General features: G+C 42.7%; 1 protein-coding gene across 2 annotated transcripts in view; it reads left to right on the forward strand.

The window, feature by feature from the left end:
* Positions 1 to 12,142: 12,142 nt before the first annotated feature.
* LOC307011560 (cytosolic sulfotransferase 3) overlaps positions 12,143 to 19,083 on the forward strand; it is a 42,572-nt gene continuing 35,631 nt past the window's right edge. For both annotated transcript variants that reach the window (XR_013800436.1, XM_079637386.1), the window contains exon 1: positions 12,143 to 12,443. Coding sequence is in view for 1 of the 2 variants with exons in the window: in XM_079637386.1 (XP_079493512.1) it covers positions 12,420 to 12,443 (24 nt within the window). In the remaining variant the exon portion in view is untranslated. The remainder of the gene's footprint in view (positions 12,444 to 19,083) is intronic.

Genomic DNA, 19,083 nt, shown 5'->3' on the forward strand with positions numbered 1-19,083 from the left:
GGGCTGATGAATTTGGGGGCTAATTTGTTACAAGCGGAGCGAATAGGAATGTTCTTGGAAAAAAGCCTCACTTTTTGACCCACAACGGGAGGATACGGGAGGATTCGACTGGTGGCGATAGGCCTGAGCCTTTGTGCGCTTCCACCTGGAGGATAGTCTTGCGGGTTCTTTTTCAAGTGTGGCGGCACCTCTGGACGAACGCGTGAGCCCGTGACTTCGGTAAAATAGGTGGCTGGCACCCTACGCTACACTCAAACGGAGATAGGCATGTGGATGACACTGGTACTTAACCCATGAGAGTTTCTGGCTCCAGGAGGAAGGATTCTGCTAAACTAAACATCGCAAAGTTCTCTCTAAGTCCTGGTTGGCACGCTCGGTCTGGTCGTTGCTCTGGGGAGGAAACCCTGAAGATAGACTGACACTCGTCCCCAATAAACGACAAAATTATCTCCAAAATTTGGAAACAAATTGGGGACCCCTGTCAGAGACCACATCCATCAGGAGGCCATGTAATCGAAAGACGTAGTCCACGAAGTCAAGGCAGTTAGAGGAGCAGTTAGTTGGCTGAAATTGCGAATGAAACGTCTGTAAAAATTTGCGAACCCCAGTTGGCCAACCCACCACAGCCTTAACCTTGTCGGGATCCATGCGCACTCCCTCAGAGGAGATGATATAACCCAGAAATAGAAAAGAAAATATCAATATGTCATCCGGGTAGACATATGAACTGATCTACCATATCTCTCAGCACGTCATTCACAAGTGCCTGGAAAACCGCGGGGGAGTTAGACAGCCCAAAAGGCATGACTAAATACTCAAAAATGCCCCCTGGGGCTATTAAAAGCAGTTTTCCACTCATCCCCCTCCCTTATGCAAACCAAATGATAAGCATTACTTAAGTCCAATTTTATGAAGATGGATGCTCCCTGCAACCACTCGAAGGCTAAAGACAAAGGATAGGTATTCTTTACCGTGATGTTGTTCAGCCCTCTGTAGTCAATACACGGTCGCAGAGAACCATCCTTCTTCCTCGTAAAAAAAGAATAATAATAAACTGCCCCCACTGGAGAAGAAGAAGGACGGATGAACCCGGCTGTTAGAGAATCAGAATTGTATTTCTTCATGGGTTCCCTTTCTGGAGCAGAAAGTGAGTATAACTTGCCCTTAGGCGGAGACGTACCTGGCAGTATATCTATAGCACAGTCATAGGAATGATGCGGAGGAAGAGACGCAGCCCGGGACTTACTGAACACTTCCTTCAGATCGAGATACTCTTCAGGCACGTTTGACAGATTCACCGGCTCATCCTGCAACAAAGAACAAGTCAACGACGAACAGGCAGACACACGATAGGAAGCATAACATTGATCACTCCAGGCCGAGATGGAACCATAGCCGATTGTGGGATTGTGCCAAAGCAACCAGGGGTAGCCCAGAACTATGGATGCAAATCTTTTCTTGAAAATTTTAGATTGTTTTAAGGAGACAAGCTCTGGATAAACCTTTTTTTATTATTTTTTTATTTATTTTTTTAGTTGTTTATATGCATATGTTACTGTGGTTATATGTTTATTCATATGTGAACATTTATTATGCTTGTTTAATTTGTGTTTTTTTTCCCTTCCATTTCTTGTGTAACAATCTGATGCTTGTATTGTGCTTGAGATGCTTTTCTTAAAACAATTTTTAAAAAAGAACTATGGATGCAGATGGAGTCTCGATAGTAAGTAGAAACGATAGTTCTTCGGTGTTGTGCGGGGGTGTGTTGTGCGAGGGTGAAGTCCATAAAATTACCTTCAGCTCCTGATTCCAACAGAGCTTGGCAGTGATGACCTCCGGTTGCCCATTGCAGTTGAAGGGTTGGTCAAAATCCCTTGTCTCTTCAGTCAGTTATATATACATTTCATTCTATATCCTTTTGAATGCTTACATTACTTTTATACAAATCAATAATCAAATATTTGCATTATCACATAATCATTTCTATATTCCTTTGTGCTTGTGAAATTATATTTTTCTCTTGAGAGCAATGCAATTTCTCTCCCTTTCTTCCTGAGGAGCTATGTTTTGGCTAACTGATAATACGAAGCTCAAGCACTCTTCGGCCTTGGCGATGTTATGTGTGTGTGTCTTTGACTTTCTACGTAGGCATTTGGGACCCAACGCTCAGCCTCATCGACGCTCTCCTCTAACTTGTGAGGTCAACGCTGACCTAAATCTAAGGATTGGCGACAGCTATCCTAACTAATGGCGATAGCCACCTTTTATCTGCTCACATGTGTGAAATTGTGTATGGTTCTATATTCTCTTAGCCAATCATATGTATGATGATGCGATGCTTGCCCTTGCAAAATGGTATAATTGGTGTATTATTTTGTGTAAGGTAGAGTTGGCTTGCGACCTCCTCGTGAGCCTTTGACGCTCGCTCTACCGATGAAACTGCAAACTATTCTTCAGTAAATTTGTATCTTTTTGATTGAACCTCACGACTCCTGGTCTTCTTTCATCATATCTGGTCTCGGGTCTTATAACTGCTACCCCCCTAACAGTTTGGTGGAGGATGCGGGCAACCATTCTGTGGTGACATCTCTGGCAAATCAGCAAACAAGGTAGAAAGAGATTTTATTAATTATTAGGGCTGTCTGATTGGAAGAGATTTTGAAGGGGAACAGGAGAGCTTCACTCCGACGAGGCGAGTGAAGATTATTTATACTACGAGAGTATAAAGGGTCGCTGTTTTGTTTAAAACAGCAGAAGTGATACGCACTCTGTGGGGGCCCAGGGGGGCAATACTGGTGTGAGACACCACCCCAGCAGAGGGCGTCCCTGGATTAGGTCCAGTGGCACCGCAAAACCTGATCAATCTCTTCCATCTCAGATAGGGGATCCCCGAAGTTAGTGATTCAGGCAGGTAGGGAACAAGATGTTAGTTAGATCAATAAAATAAAATAAAAATAGTAAAATATAGGGTTGTTTGCCAGGGATGCATCAGGAACGGTCCCAAACAAATAAATATATATAGTTTGACCCAAATTGGCATAGACCAGAATATGTGACTTGGGAAGCGAAACATACTTTGTGGTTTCATTGTGTAGAAGTCTCACTATTGTTGCTAAACGTATTTTTCCGCCAAATTGATTGTATTTGCTGCTAAATCTTTTTCTGTGGTGGTTTTTCATCTGTGACCAATAAGAATGACTGATAAAGAAAATAGTCCTGACCAAATGGAAGAGAGCGAACGCTGTAAACAGCTTTGCTCTGACGAGCTCAAATCAAAGAAATACGCACAGCTCATAAAGAAAATGGTCAGTCAGGGGTTTGATTCTGATTGGAAAATCACACAGCAGTTAGACTGGCTGAAAACAAAAAAGGAAGCTGATAAAGTCAAATTTTTATCCGTGTTTGCCTATTCATGGATTTGTAAGATGGGTGGGATACCAATAACTCCTGGAAGAAAAAAAAATCCCTAACATGATTAATGGGTGGTCCAGCTTGATCGCTCAACAAGATAGGATGGCACAAATTATCGGACAAGATGTAGGGTGTGATTTGTGTAGTTTGGCCAAAGGGTTAGAGGCTGTGTGTGACAAAGCAGACAAGACTGCGAAATGTGAGACGGTCTCTCGTGCTCCCTCCGCCCCCACCATCTCTTCTCAGACTGTTCAGGCGGCAGCTTTAGCCGGTCAGACTGAGAACCAGTATGATGGACCCTTTGCTCAATTGACCCAATTACCGATCTTGAGCTTGAAATCACTTCTGAAACTTTGTATATAGAAGGTCTAAATGGCAAACAGGTGTATCACAAATCTGTTTCTGTCCCTCTAACCATTTCTAACTCTAAAAATGTATATTGGACTGAATTTTGGGTAGGAGAAAACACTGTAGGGACAATTATTGGTGTTGACATTTTGAAAAACCTTGAAGCTGATGTTTTGCTTTCTAAAAATAAGCTAGTGCTTGGCTGCAATGAAACAATTCGCTTATCTCAGACTGTCCCCCACCATGAGGAGAGATTTGCAGTGGCTGATTCTGTAAGTATCGCTGACGCTCGCCCTGAGTGGAAGTTTATAATTTCTAAATTCCAAAAATGTATGGGCAAAAGACAAATATGATTGTAGTCTGGCACAGATTCAGCCTCTGAGCATCCCAGGTCTCTTGCATGAAGCCAAAAGACAATACCCATTTGAGAAATGAAACACGCTTCAACAGGCTGGGCTGTTGTAAATGAACATGGTGAAACTGTTGATATGTGGACGATATATTAATTGCTAGTCCAACCAAGTTTAAACATTTGACTGCTGTTCAGACTGTTTTTAAGGCCCTCCAAAACGGGGGATTCAAAGTGAACTTTGAAAGCACAGCTAGCATTACCTGAAGTGACTTATCTGGGACAGATTGTGGGGGTGCATGGCCGACGCATCACCCCCGAACGAGTTAAAGCTATTATTGAACTTCCAAAGCCAAACACTGTCACTGGTTTAAGGCAAGTGATGGGTCTTTTGAATTACTGCCGCCATTTTGTTTCTGAATACACTGAACTCTCTAAACCACTCACAGAGGCACTGAAAGGAGGAAGACCTGGATCGGATTTGATCGACTGGACTGAGGAGATGGAGGAGGCTTTCGTGAGTATCTAAGAAACTCTTGCTTCCTCCCCAGCATTACGACATGCCGATGCAAGCAGGCCTTTCCACCTATGGACATGGGTGGGGACCCGGTCTTACTCCGCTGCTCTGGGTCAAAAGGTTCCGGGCCGGAACTCGTATGGGATGGTAGGATATTATTCTGCTCCTATTCCTGTTTCAATAGCAGGGCAACATCCGTGCCTGTTGATATGTGACTGTGCAGAGTGGGCAGAGAGGCTGCAAAACTGACTGAAACATGTGTGAGTGTGATGGCTCTTTCCATTCAGGAGAATGAGACTTCCAGAGACATTTTTGAACTTTATGCAGAGGATGACCCTGAAGAGATAGTACAGTGGACAATGTTAGGAGCACAGAAAAATTCTGAAAGACTTTGAAAATTTAATGGACGATTTGTTTGCCCTGTTTCTGCTCGAACCGAACTAATGTCCTTGTATCATGGGTTGGCACATGCAGGGCCTGAGAAATTACATGCAATGATTTCAAAAACCTGGTGGTGGCCAAAGCTGAGGGCTTCTTGCAATGATTTCTGTAAGAGATGTTTAGTATGCCTTAAGGTTAATTCTTCCTCAAAGCTGAAAATTCCCTTAGGACATGCCCCTCGACCTCAGGGTCTGTGGACACACCTCCAAATTGATTTCATAGGTCCATTGCCCCCTAGTGGAGGGTTCACATACATTCTAATGATTGTTGATCTTTTCTCCAGATGGGTGGAGGCATTTCCACTGAGAAACTGCACCGCAGACGCAACCGCAAAAGTAATGTTGAATGAAATTTTCCCAAGATGGGGCTTACCCTTACAAATTGATTCAGATCAGGGTACACATTTCACGGGAAAGGTAATGAAAAATGTCATGAAATTGATGGGAGTGAAGCAACACTTCCACATCCCGTTTAGGCCTCAGTCTAGCGGCTCCATTGAACGTACAAACAGAACACTTAAAACTTCATTGAGAAAGAGATGTTGGAGTGGGGGAAGGGGTGGCACGCAGCTGTCCCAATTATTCTTTTAAGTATGAGAGGCAGTCCTAACAAAACTACTCAGATCAGCCCTTTTGAAATAATGACAGGTTGTTACATGCAACTGTCTTGGGATGCTCCCCTGCAACATGAGGGACCGTCCGGGCCATTGAAAGATGTTTTGCAAAATTATCTGAAGGCTTTGGATAACTGTTTACGCGATACATGAGTTAGTGTCAGTGTCTGACAAGCAGAGAAAGATAATGTTGAGCAAAAAGACATGCCTGCCTTGCCTAAATAGGTGACAATGTAATGTTGCAAAGAGAGATTGTTTCTCCTCTAGGTCCAAAATTCGATGGACCTTACCAGGTGCTCTTGACAATTAATACATCTGTTTTACTTGACAGAGGGGTTCTGGGTACTGTCTGGAGACATTGGTCACAGGTGAAACCACTCGATAAAGGTTCCAACCAAATCACCGCATCATAATAACGAACTGTCTCGTAAAGGTCTGTCATTTATATGTGTGATAGTGTAAAAATTCTGTAACAATGTTTTACCATTACAGATGGCGTAATCCGACGATAAGCTGCTAATTCTTTAGGAAAGTGAGGCGGGCCATCATTCGATTGGTACTCCCTCTCTCGTTTGTGGCTTTGATTATAATAGCCTTATCATTCCTGATGTGGATTCAGATTTCAATTTGGACCGGTAGACTTAATGCGTTCTCCACTCACTGGGATTGTGAGGAGATTGATAACCGTCCATCATGGGTTCAATACCCATCCCTAAATTCAACTGAGGGTCTAAATTTAATTCCAACCATGTATCAGAACGTTAATTGTCGCTGCTATCGCTTGGACGGAAATGAGACGGTGACCTTTTGGCTTGGTCACTCCCCAAATTATCCCGGTAGTACCCTCATTATGCAAAATGGTTGGCTCTTCTGTGTATGTGTGTTCGTTTCTTCTTCTCATATATTTGCAGGTCTTCTTGCAGTAAGTTGAATCCTGTTGAGGAGGAAAGCAGACTGATAAAGCTGACAAACCGCCTGAGCGATAAACTGAGGAAGAACAACATTGATGCCCTGTTGTGAGTGGAAGGTGGGAGAGCCTTGGAATGGGGACTGGAATTTTTAGTTTCCAGCATGTCCGTAAAAAGGCGAAGAGACAATTGTGACCCGCCAGGGAATCATGCGTCACCACTCCACCTTCCGTAGCGACCTCACTTGTTAGACCAGACGTGGCGGTATTGGACCCCACATAGGTCTAAAACGGGGGACTTGAAGGGTTGGTCAAAATCCCTTGTCTCTTCAGTCAGTTATATATACATTTCATTCTATATCCTTTTGAATGCTTACATTACTTTTATACAAATCAATAATCAAATATATGCATTATCACATAGTCATTTCTATATTCTTTTGTGCTTGTGAAATTATAATTTTCTCATGAGAGCAATGCAATTTCTCTCCCTTTCTTCCTGAGGAGCTATGTTTTGGCTAACTGATAATACGAAGCTCAAGTACTCTTCGGCCTTGGTGATGTTATGTGTGTGTCTGTGTTTGACTTTCTACGTAGGCATTTGGGACCCAACGCTCAGCCTCATCGACGCTCTCCTCTAACTTGTGAGGTCAACGCTGACCTAAATCTAAGGATTGGCGACAGCTATCCTAACTAATGGCGATAGGCACCTTTTATCTGCTCACATGTGTGAAATTGTTTATGGTTCTATATTCTCTTAGCCAATCAGATGTATGATGATGCGATGCTTGCCCTTGCAAAATGGTATAATTGGTGTATTATTTTGTGTAAGGTAGAGTTGTCTTGCGACCTCCTCGTGAGACTTTGACGCTCACTCTACCGATGAAACTGCAAACTATTCTTCAGTAAATCTTTATCTTTTTGATTGAACCTCACGACTCCTGGTCTTCTTTCATCATATCTGGTCTCGGGTCTTATAACTGTTACCCCCCTAACACAGTCTTACCAGGAGGAGAGTAACTGATGAGGCTTTTTCCGACAGTAACCTCAGTGCAACTGCAGGGCTTGGTCTTTTACTGGACAATCCACCAGGAAATGTCCAGCTCCTCCACAGTACAAACAAAGTCCTCTAGCTCTCTGCCGTTCTCTCTCCTCCCGGGAAAGCCATGCTGACCGCATTCTTGGCACTGGTGGTAGAATACTGGGAGGGTTGAAGATCCGGAATTTGACGTGTCCATTGATCTTGACGTTGAAGATCACGCGTCCACGTGCAACGCTAACTCAATCAATCCATCCAGAATAGTGGGAAGCTCCAAAGCGAAGATCTCTTTCTGAATGCGCTCAGCCAGCCCATGCAGGAACATGTCCCACCGCACCTCCTCGTTCCATTTGCACTCTGCCGCCAATGTCCGGAATTCGATAGAATAATCAGAGTCTGTTGTTCTGACGGAGGTCAGCGAGCACACGGGCCGCCTCACGACCCGCCACCACACGATCGAACACCCGCCTTATCTCCTCAGAGAGTGCATGGAACGAGTTGGTGAGCACCCGTGTAACACTCTGGTGTGGGTAGGCACGGCTCAGGCTGACGATCGGTAGTATGAGTGGGGGGAACTGGTGGTGGGGCTGGCGCAGTGGGAACAGTTAGTTGACGAAGTTGGTTGGTGAGCTCGGACACCTGTGCCACCAAGACCTGTACCGCGTGACCTGTGGCCGCCATCTGTTCCTCTTGATGATCAATGTGTGAATTGCTGTGGGATAGAAATTCCTGCAGACTCTCCTCTCTCGCTGAATCCATGTGTGGTCAGATTGTTCTGTCAGGTTTTGGTCTAGAAGTTGAGTCCGATTCCAATGCGAGTGAAACTAGTTTATTGTAATATAATCCAATGTACAGAAAAGCGCAGGATGGGCAACAATCCTCAACAATCCTCCGTGAAATTACTGGCAACAATCCTACATGGAATTCCTCAGGGACGAGCAGGGATCCAGGAACAGGCACTCCAAACAGGAAACATGGAGACGAAAAACCAGGGACACGAACAGGACAGGACTAGACCACAAAAACCCAACGATCTGACAACAAATGATGGAAATCACAGACATTAAATAGCTGAGCTAGATGAGCCACAGCTGATGCTGAAGTGATCAGACAATCAGCAGACACACCCACAAGTAATCACACACACACACACACACACACACACACACAGGACAGAGAATGAGTCACTGAATTCATGAAACGTGAAGCGTAATTACCCAGCAAACACATTTACGTTGTGGCAACGTCTCTGGCACGTTGCATATCTGCTTTGGCAACTTCGCTGTCTACGTACTCGCAACATTGTAACAACATAGAATTGTAAGACTTGTCAGGGCTGTAGCAACGTTGTTACGTGACATTCAGCAACTGAGAGACGACGTTCTGACTTTTTTTTATATATATATGCTGCTAGATATGCCTATATCCCCCATTTAGCAATTTGTTAGATAATTATATACTTTTTAAATATTGTTTATCCTTTTAATTATTTAATGGGGCTATCAGTAAGGGGCTATCAGTAAATTAGCCTAATTATAATCAACACTTGCAAGTGTACACTTTGAAGAGTAAAAATGACAGAAGGTTTCGTTAATTTAACTTTATGAAAACTGCATATGGTAATCAAATTTCACTTGCAATTACATTTGTGAAGAAAAAAAAGAACAAAAGAACAAAGAAATAAACGAATATACAAATTTATTTTAAGTAGTAAATAAAACATAAAAAGCAAAGGCAGATCAGAACGTTTAATGAACAAAATCGGGTTCTGTATGGCAGACATTGTCAAAAGCCGGCCAATAAAGGACGGTAACCGGATGGAGAAAATCCACAAATCAAGAGGAGCAAAGAAACGACTAAATAGCGGACAAATCAAATGAAAAACTAAAAAAGTGCGAGCGAGGCTACATTAGTCACATGAAATTAAAATTGTAGGTTGTGTTTGATAGCTGAGGCTATATTAAACACAATACTCACATATCCTTGCTCGATGATGAATGAGAACACAATGAGCCCAACAGGTTGTTGGAATTTAAAAGGCTGATTTTCGCGCTTCAGGGCAGTGACGAGTACATTATGTAGTCCAGTGGTTGTCCAGACACCCTCGGCCCAACCTTAAGCAATGGCCCTGAACGGTGGTTTAATGTCAACATTGTGACAATGCTGTAACAACCTTCACCACACAACGTAGTTATAGCAACCTTTTGGCCATGTTGTTAAAACGTTGTTAGAAGGTCGGGTACGTAGTGCCAACGTTCTGTGTTTGCTGGGTAATCTCTGTATATTTTTTTCTTTTTGGGGAAACGCTATCATGATTTTTTTTCTTTTGCTATTGGAGCAATTAGGAATACAAAAATATTTCCGTCATCTTCCTTTCATCACTATAGATGTTTACCTAACTATGACAACTTCCACTTTTGAGAACTCCAGAAAGGGTCCATTACATTTAAAACAATCTTCTCCATGTTTTCAACACTCCGATATAAGCTCAGTGAAATGTTTTATTATTGGTTTCTAATAATCTGTTCAATAATTGGTTAAAGCCATGCTTGTGGAAGCGGCAAGATTTCCAATGCACAAGCACCGCTTTCGCACCGCCACCACGCCGCCAGTGAAATCAGCTGTGTTTTGCCGATTTCCACATGTCTACCATTGAAAATGAATTAAACACTCGTGACTGCCGTGTTCCGTGTGAAAGGCCCTGGCATGTTCACTTTACAAACCGTAAGTAAACAATTTTATAATGCTTTGTCTTAGTGGTGGTTTTATATGGGAAATATATATATATTATAAAATATATAAAAAGTGTCAAGTGATGTTAGTCACTTGACACTTGACATGCAGCCTATGATAATTACAAGAACTGAAAGAGAGGTTGTAAAGGGAAATTTAAAAGAAGTGAGGGACAGAAAGAGATAGAGAAAGATTAATAATATTTTTTAAACATCTCAAAATAAAATATTATCTACCATGAACAGCCTAAATCCTAAAAAATAATGCTGAGTATAAAGTGAATGAAATACACTTTGAAAATGAAATACATTCCTAAGATTTTTCTTTACAGAGTTCCAGGATTTCAGAAAGAAAACACAGCCTAGCTGGAACTAATCTGGAACCAATGGGGGAAAGGGGGGGGGGACACTTGTTGCAGTCTCCAAGAAAAACACTAACTTCCTGTACCAACCAAAAACTAGTATTTTAGGGGCTCCACTGGCCCTGGGAAGAGTCTTATAACACCATAAATCAAATTTCTGTTAACAAAGTGTTTGTTTGTTTGTTTTTGTTTGTTAATTGTTTATAGCTTGTTTGTTTGTTTCCTTGTTTGTTGTTGTTTTCTAAAAGGTATGGTGTGCTCTACTTAAAAAGCTTTTAAGGAGAAAGAATTTGTGGATAAATTATAGGATATTATAGTGTAACAAAAGAATATTCACCTACATTATGGGAGCCATGCAGCCAACAATCTCCATGAGGAAACAAACAAAAAACAATAGAAAGTGTGTGTGTGTGTGTGTGTGTGTGTGTGTGTGTGTGTGTGTGTGTGTGTGTGTGTGTGTGTGTGTGTGTGTGTGTGTGTGTGTGTGTGTGTGTGTGACCACAATGATGACGTAGCAACGTATGCGCGCACATATTGGCAACGGAAGTATGGCGAGAATCAGCAGAGTGTCAAGCATAGACAGTATATAAACAAGTGGGTCCTGCAGACGCGAGCATTTTTTATTATGTCTTTCGCTCCAATCAACACGTTTAATCGCCTGCAGCCACAGGCCCTGCCGGTTCTACTGAAATGGCCGTGATCCTGTCGGAATCCTATAAAACTTAAAGGTAGGGTAGGTCAGAATTGTCTAAAAAAAATGAATTCAAGTTTGTTTAAACTGTCTTTATATACCAATACATAATTAAAATGCAAGTACTCTGAAATAGAGAGTATAAAAAACTGAGTGACACAGCTCATCACTCCCACCTAAAAACGGGTGCGCGACTGCGCGCACGTGGGCAGAGCCAGTAATAGCGGCGGTAGTCATGGCGACGGAGAGTGACAGTCGCGCAAGCCAATCACTTGTTTCGTCCCGGCAGGAATTAATGAGCTGTTTTTTGAAGATTAAATACACTATAGTCACAAAATTTGTATACTCTCTTTTTCAAAGTACTTACATTTTAATTATGTATTGGTATATAAAGACTGTTTAAGCCAATTTGAAAAAAAGTTCTTTAGACAATTCTTACCTACACAACCTTTAAGCCCCTTGGTGGAATATAGATTAGTGCAACCGTAAATGTAACAACCAGACATTTTGATGCTGGGAAACCGTTTTGATAAACTTTTGGAGTTGCTAACACGTTAGAGCCAGTGGGGAACAACACCACTTCCGTTGCCAAAATGTGCGCGCAACTATTTGATCACGTGGGCTGTAAAAGGGTCTATATTATGAGGACCAAAGTCCTTATATTGTGGTGGATATTCAGACTTCAGGCCACACCCCCTGTGTGTAAGTGTGGGGGTGGGGGTGAAAGAGAGAGAGAGAGGAGGAGGAGTGGGACTCAGATTTCATCTGTGATAATCATTGTGTGAAAAGTGAATAGAGGAAAGGCTGTCTGAACTTACATAACTTGTTGTTTGAGGTTGAGTGTAAAGTGCAGAGCGAGAGGGGGACAGAGAGAGAGGATAAGCACTGGATATTACACCACGTAATATAATTTAACACGGAAGAGCTGCATGAAACATTTTAGGAGAGCAGAAGAGAGGAGCAAACAAAAAGGATAAGAGATTTACAGGAACAACACTTTTTCAACATAATGGAAATCCCAGACTTGTCCTCAGTGAGTAAATACATTTCTTGAAAATATTTTAGGAAATAACTGAATAAATACCTTACCTGATGTATAAATCAAAAGCTGTTTCATTCCCCCTTGGGTGTGAAAATTTGGCGATGAGGATGGGTGAGTTGAGAAATGAGAAATAATTGACAACATATGATTGGAAATAAAGAAAGTAACATGATTGCAGTTTAAATGCACTATAGAAAGTAGGCTAACACTTTATAATAACTGCATGCTAGTAATCATTAGTTAAGCATCATTAAACAGTTAATTCATTATTTACAAAGCATTAATAAACGTTAATAAGCAGTTTTTAAATACAGCTATAAGTGCTTTATTTTTTATTTGTAAGCATATTTATAATGTGTTTAATAATTGTATTTTCATACTTTATTAATGATCAATTTAGCATTTCTAAATGAAGTATTACATTATTTACAAACCAGTTATTTAGGTGTTGTCAGAGGTTCATAAGATCAAAAGTGTAAGAAAATTATTAATAAACTATTTAAATGTACATTTATACATCTTATTATTTAGACATGTAGTAATAGTTACTTAGTGTGATCATAAATGCTTTATTAACATGTATTTCTACTGTAATTCATGGTTAATTCAGCTAGTTATAAAGCATTCAGTAGTGGTCACTGGTTAGTTAACTGTTTTTGTGAGCTCATCTAAAGTGAGGACTATTTATGCCTTGTAAAGTATTTACAAAATAGATTTAAAGGCTCAGTTATTTGTTTTGCATTGTGAAATACATAATAATAATAATTCGTTACATTTATATAGCACTTTTTCTGAGACCTCCAAGCGCTTTACATAGAAGGGGGAATCTCCTCAACCACCACCAATGTGCAGCATCCACTTGAATGATGCGACGGCAGCCATATTGCGCCAGAACGCCCACCACACACCAGCTTACTGGTGGAGAGAGGAGACAGTGATGAAGCCAATCAGTATATGAGGATGATTAGGAGGCCATGATGGACAGAGGCCAAGGGGCAAATTTGGCCAGGATGCCGGGGTTACACCCCTACTCTTTATCGAAGGACATCCTGGGATTTTTAACGACCACAGAGAGTCAGGACCTCGAATACATATACATATGTTCTGTTTCACTGTGTTGTGTTTGTTTCCTTTTTCTCTTTAGAAGATAACTGAGCCTTTAAATCTCTTTTGTAAATGCTTTACAAGGCATAAATAGTCCTCACTTTAGATGAGCTCACAAAAATAGTTAACTGACCACTACTGAATGCTTTATAATAAGAATTACAGTAGAAATACATGTTAATAAAGCATTTATTAACACACTAAGTAACTATTACTAGATTTATGAATAATAAGATGTTTGAATGTACATTTAAAAGTTTACTTTCACTTTCTAAGTGATCTTATGACAACCACTGACAACTCCAAAATAACTGGTTTGTAAATAAAGCAATACTTCATTTAGAAATGATTAACTGATCATTAATAAAGTATGAAAATACAATTATTAAACACATTATAGATATGCTTTTATATATATATATATATATATATATATATATATATATATACATACATACATACATACATACATACATACATACATATATATATATATATATATGGTAACATTTTACAATAAGTGTGCATAATCATAATCATGTGCTAATTACATGAATTAATACTTCAACATGGACTAATGAGTGAATGCATGAGCTAAATTAAGAATGAGTAAAGGGCTAATATGGGAAGGGGGAAATATTGTGTGATTGGGTTAAGAATGTTCCTTCCTTGTTTCCCTATTTTTGTTACATAGTGGATTTTCTGTATATTTGTTATGAATGCCATGTATTGAAAAAAAGAATTAATAAGCTAACCTTAACTATGACCGGAGTCATATGGATTCATGCATGTATAAAGGCAACCTTAAGTAAATGATAGTTAATGCATTAATTAACATTTAGGGGTAAAGTAAATCAAGTAGGCTCTATAATAATCAACAAGTTCTCTGACCTTGAATAAAATGTAAATAATTGTAATTATATAATTATAATAATTTTTATGACCTACACTGGATTGGATGATTAATGATTATTTTATCTAATCAAACGTAGAAAAACACACTAATAATTTGAAAAATAACAACAATATAACTCACCCTACTGGGTCGATCCAACCACTCAGTTTACTTTCTTTAGCTAAACCACTATCTAAGAGTCTAAGTATTTTAAATTCATGACGCGTTTCAATGCAAAACTCTTGATGCTTTATTAAACTGTTGATAAGGAGCAGCAACATGTAGGATGATGATGGTTCTGTATAAGACAGAAAACATCTAGGTTACGTCCCGTTCCCTGAAGGAGGAAACGGAGACGTCACGTCGGAACATACCGACAAATTGGGATCTCGATTTATGACCTACATATACATTCAAAACTGTAATAATCACCATCACAACACAATCACACCTAAACAATCCAAATAAATCACATTTACATTCATAGATGCATATATTGCATCTTATTTTCACAAAAACATATGTATACACAAATGTATATGTGTGCAAATGTCCAGTTCTATATTATATATTTTTTTAAAATCATGAAACTTTATCTAAAAAATAGTGTCCTGCAATTTCATGTCAGTACCAAAACAGTGAAGGTTGTAGTCCATTGGCTGAGACTGATTTTAACCACACCCCTACATTTTTGATCAGGAAATATTCCTGTGTCCCTCTCTCTCATGTGCTATATGGTGAGTAGATTGATCCCATCATTTTGAGGTAAATGTGTCCTAAAGTCTAAAAATCTGTGTGTAAGTTTAAGGAATGTCACTACCAAACAAATTTTTTCTGCTATTGAGAAAACTTTTTGGGATGTTATTCCATAAAATGTAGTTGTTATATATGTGTTCATCTGTTCTGACCAGTGATTGCTAACCATGTGCTGATTAGCATCTTCGAGCTAGGCTCAAAAGTATCTAAAATTGTCACTACCAAAACAGTCACAACCGAAACATGTCTTGAAGTTTCGGTTGTGACATTATTGTTTTGGTAGTGACAAAAGGGAACACATAATCCTTTATTTGGAGGAATAAACTACATTTTAGTACAGTTATGCAAATAATTACTACTGTAGTATGTTTTAGTAGTGTTTTAGTGTTTTAGTATGCCAGATTCTGTTCAAATTCTGTAATGTGATGAGGTTACAATTACTTAAGGTTGCAGTCCATCACAGTAAAATCTGAATCAGAGTTAAAGTTAATGAAATACTTAAGTGATTAATTAAAGGGGTCATGACATGGGTTTTTTTATTTTATTATTATGTTCCCTTAGGTGCAATTATAGTATTACTATAGTTTTTTTTACAAAAAACTTTTAAAATGTAGTGATTTATGACCTTTTCCCACCCTGTTTCTCATCCTCTGATTCAAACAGTCTGTTTTGGGGGTGTTTCCCCTTTAAGAGTTCAGTGTTAACGCCCACTGTTATGATTGGCTAACGTCAGTGCCTATGCATCAATTATTAACGCCCCCAGCCAGAACGTTTGCGGATTCGGCGTATTTAAAAAGTAGTTTAAAGTTTTAAATACATTACTTTACTTACAGTTTGCGTCGTCGTTGTTGAGCCCAGAATAGTCGGCACAGACTTATCTTTGAGCAACAGTTTTCTGGCAAAGCCAGCATCATTTTGGGATTTGTTCTCAAAACAGTCATCCTTCAAATGTATAGAACAAACGCTTAAACTAACACTGCCGTGACTGAGACGTCCACAAAAAATAAAGTGCATCCATTTTTCCCTGACGACTGGATCTTTCGCAGCGTATTCAAAGATGTCGTTTGTCCACAGCCAGGAACAGCACATCTGTGTGGCATCGTAATTTCCCTGTACACAGACCCACTCGCTGTCCGTCGACTGAACACTTGTGAGGCGCGCAGGGCGCGGGCGCGACAATGATACGAAATGAGCGTAGTTGCCTTGCGCTTAAAGCGTAGTTGTCTTGTGCCGGAGGCGGTCGTATGCAAACGCTGGTACGTCACTTCGTACCTTGACGTCACTTCTTACCATGGATCCAGAACGAGCTGTATTTAGAGTTTGAATAAATAAATGATTCGTTTATAATGGGGAGGACGTCTTAAGCTATGAAACTTGCAGGACGTTTTAAGGGTACAAGGACCTCTTATATACCAAAAGATCAAGGTAAATTTGGTTCCCTTTCGTTGTCACTTCGAGTTACGTCGAATGACGACGAATGGGGTTCGCTTAGAAGCCTATCCTCTTCGAATATTAATAAAACGAGCCAATGGCAAGCAAATGCCATGGGTCTGCTGAATTTGCATAGCGTAACTCCGCCCCACTCTGTGGGTATATAAGGAAGTGAGCCGGCAACATGCAGATATGTTTTCGCTTTCGGAGCCAAGAGCATTCTTCACTCCACAAGCCATTCTGAGATCATCTCTCTTCACTCTTCGAGACGAGCTACTCTTCAGAAGTGTTGGTGTGACGGCGAATTCCAGCGAGCTTCATATTGCCTGCCGATCTGCGCAGTGGTCTGCCAGTCGTGTGTCTCTCCCTGGGCGCTTCAACACTGCTGTTTGAGTTTTATCTCTCTAAAAGAGCTGCACGCGGCGCGTCTTTTTAAAGACGGTTCGCCCGTGTGTTTCTGGGTGCGATACACAGATTAAATCAGCTGATGGGCACGGACGCTGTCTGATGTGTTTGGGCAAACGCACAGACAGCGTTCGTGGATGCGTCATGTTCTCATTGCGGGGACATGACCATCGCGATGTAACGATCGAGACTCGATGACCTCCTCGAGAGAGAGTCCCCTCATCCACACCCCGATCTATTCTCTCCGCAAGAGGGAATACTTCGGCTGGTGGCCAGGGTGATCAGAGGCTGCTGTGTGGAACCAACCCGACGATCTATCCTCGGTCCACACACTCCTCTTCACATTGCAACCCGTGTGGTATCCGGATGGGATCGCTGACCAGTCCCGGCCAGAGGTCGCGGGCTGGTCCAGCATTTCATTCGATGCCCCGGCAGATGAAATCTTGTCTATCGCCGCATCACAAGGTGGGCGTGAGTACGCTGGAGAAGACTCGGCTGTGCTGCCTCCTCCGGGTGTGCCAGCATTGCCCGAGTCTGAACCAGAACTCTGCCATGCTTCCCCGGGCAGTCGCGAGCATTTGGGCTTGTGTGGAACACTCCGCCATGTCCCAAGTGCTTAAGGCTGATGATCGGTTTTTGGGGACGCACCGGCACACGTCGGCCCGCCCCCAATTCCTTTCTTCCTGGACGTGCATGAAGAGGTCATGAGATTACTCAGCGGCCTCTTCCGCCTTCTCTGCCCTCGATGAGGTCGCGGCCAGTGGGTACACTGGGGTTCCCCCTATGGAGTGTTCTGTGGCAACACAACTGTGTCCCCACAGCGCCTCCACTGGCGTGGCGGCCCTAAGCACCCACCCACCCCAAAGCATGTAGGTTTTTGTCTACTCCGGTGGCAGAGATCTATAGAGCTGCGGGGCTGGCTGCCACCTCACTGCATGCTATGCCCATCCTTCAGGTCTACCAGGCCAGGGGTGCTCATTGCTAATGCACGAGGGTAGGGCTGGTCCAGGGCTCTTGCAAGAGCTGCGTGCCGCCACCGACCTCGCTCTACGGGCGACGAAGGTGACCACACGCTCCCTGGGTCAGGTGATGTCCACATATGTGGTCCAGAGACAAAAACTGGCTTAGTCTGGTTGATATGGGCGAGGCTGAGTGAACCCGCTTCCTCAACTCCCCATATCCCAGACTGGCCTCCTCGGCGGCGCAGTCGAGGACTCTGCCCAGAGTTCTCGGCTGCCCAGAGCAGACTGAGGCTCTGATCCCGCGGCCAGCTGCTCAGCCGCCGGCTCAGCTGCCTCATTCCGCTTGCCGCCGAGGGCGCCCTCCTGCGACACTCCCTGCCGGCCCTAGCAGCACCCTTCACCCAGGCCGTGCCGTGGAGGTAGTCGCAGGAAGGCGCCCCAGCCCGTACCAGCCCCGCAGCAATGCGGTGCTCCCGTTACGGGCAGCCCAGAGATGGGTTGCAGTTCTTTCTAGGAGGTGGTTGCAGGGCCACTCCTTCCCCCGGTGGAGGGCCGGGGGGAAAACCTCTTTTTCCAAAGAACTGTCTCTCCCATCTCTGAGCACACAGAGTTTTCGGACGACAGTGCGCGCCACCCTCGGGTCCCGCCACTCTCGCCCTCCTCTGTCACAGAGTTCTCGGATGACAGTGCGCACGCTCACGGGCCTCGCCACTCTCGTCCCCCTCTGTCGCCAGACCCCTGCCAGAGCACGCCCCTGTGGAACGCTGGTCCTTCCCTGGCCTCCTCTGGCAGGACGCGGCTAATGACCGTGCCCCCACACCGGGCCGCTATGCCACCCACGTCTGGGCCGGTCATTCCGCTTCGCTGCACCCCCGGGGGGACGTCTGTCGTTCGCATGACCCCGCTGGCACAGTCCGTGGGAGCCTGGTTAGAGCTTCCCCCCTGTCCCGCTGGCTCGCGCGAACCATCAGGCTCGGCTATGCGATTCAGTTCGCACGGTCTCCTCCCCGCTTCAGGGGAGTCCGCTTCACTATGGTCGGTGGCAATGCCCCTGTCATGAGTGCGGAGGTCGCCACCC

The sequence above is a fragment of the Phoxinus phoxinus genome, assembly GCF_949152265.1.
Source record: "Phoxinus phoxinus genome assembly, chromosome: 15".
NCBI classification, from domain to species: domain Eukaryota; kingdom Metazoa; phylum Chordata; class Actinopteri; order Cypriniformes; family Leuciscidae; genus Phoxinus; species Phoxinus phoxinus.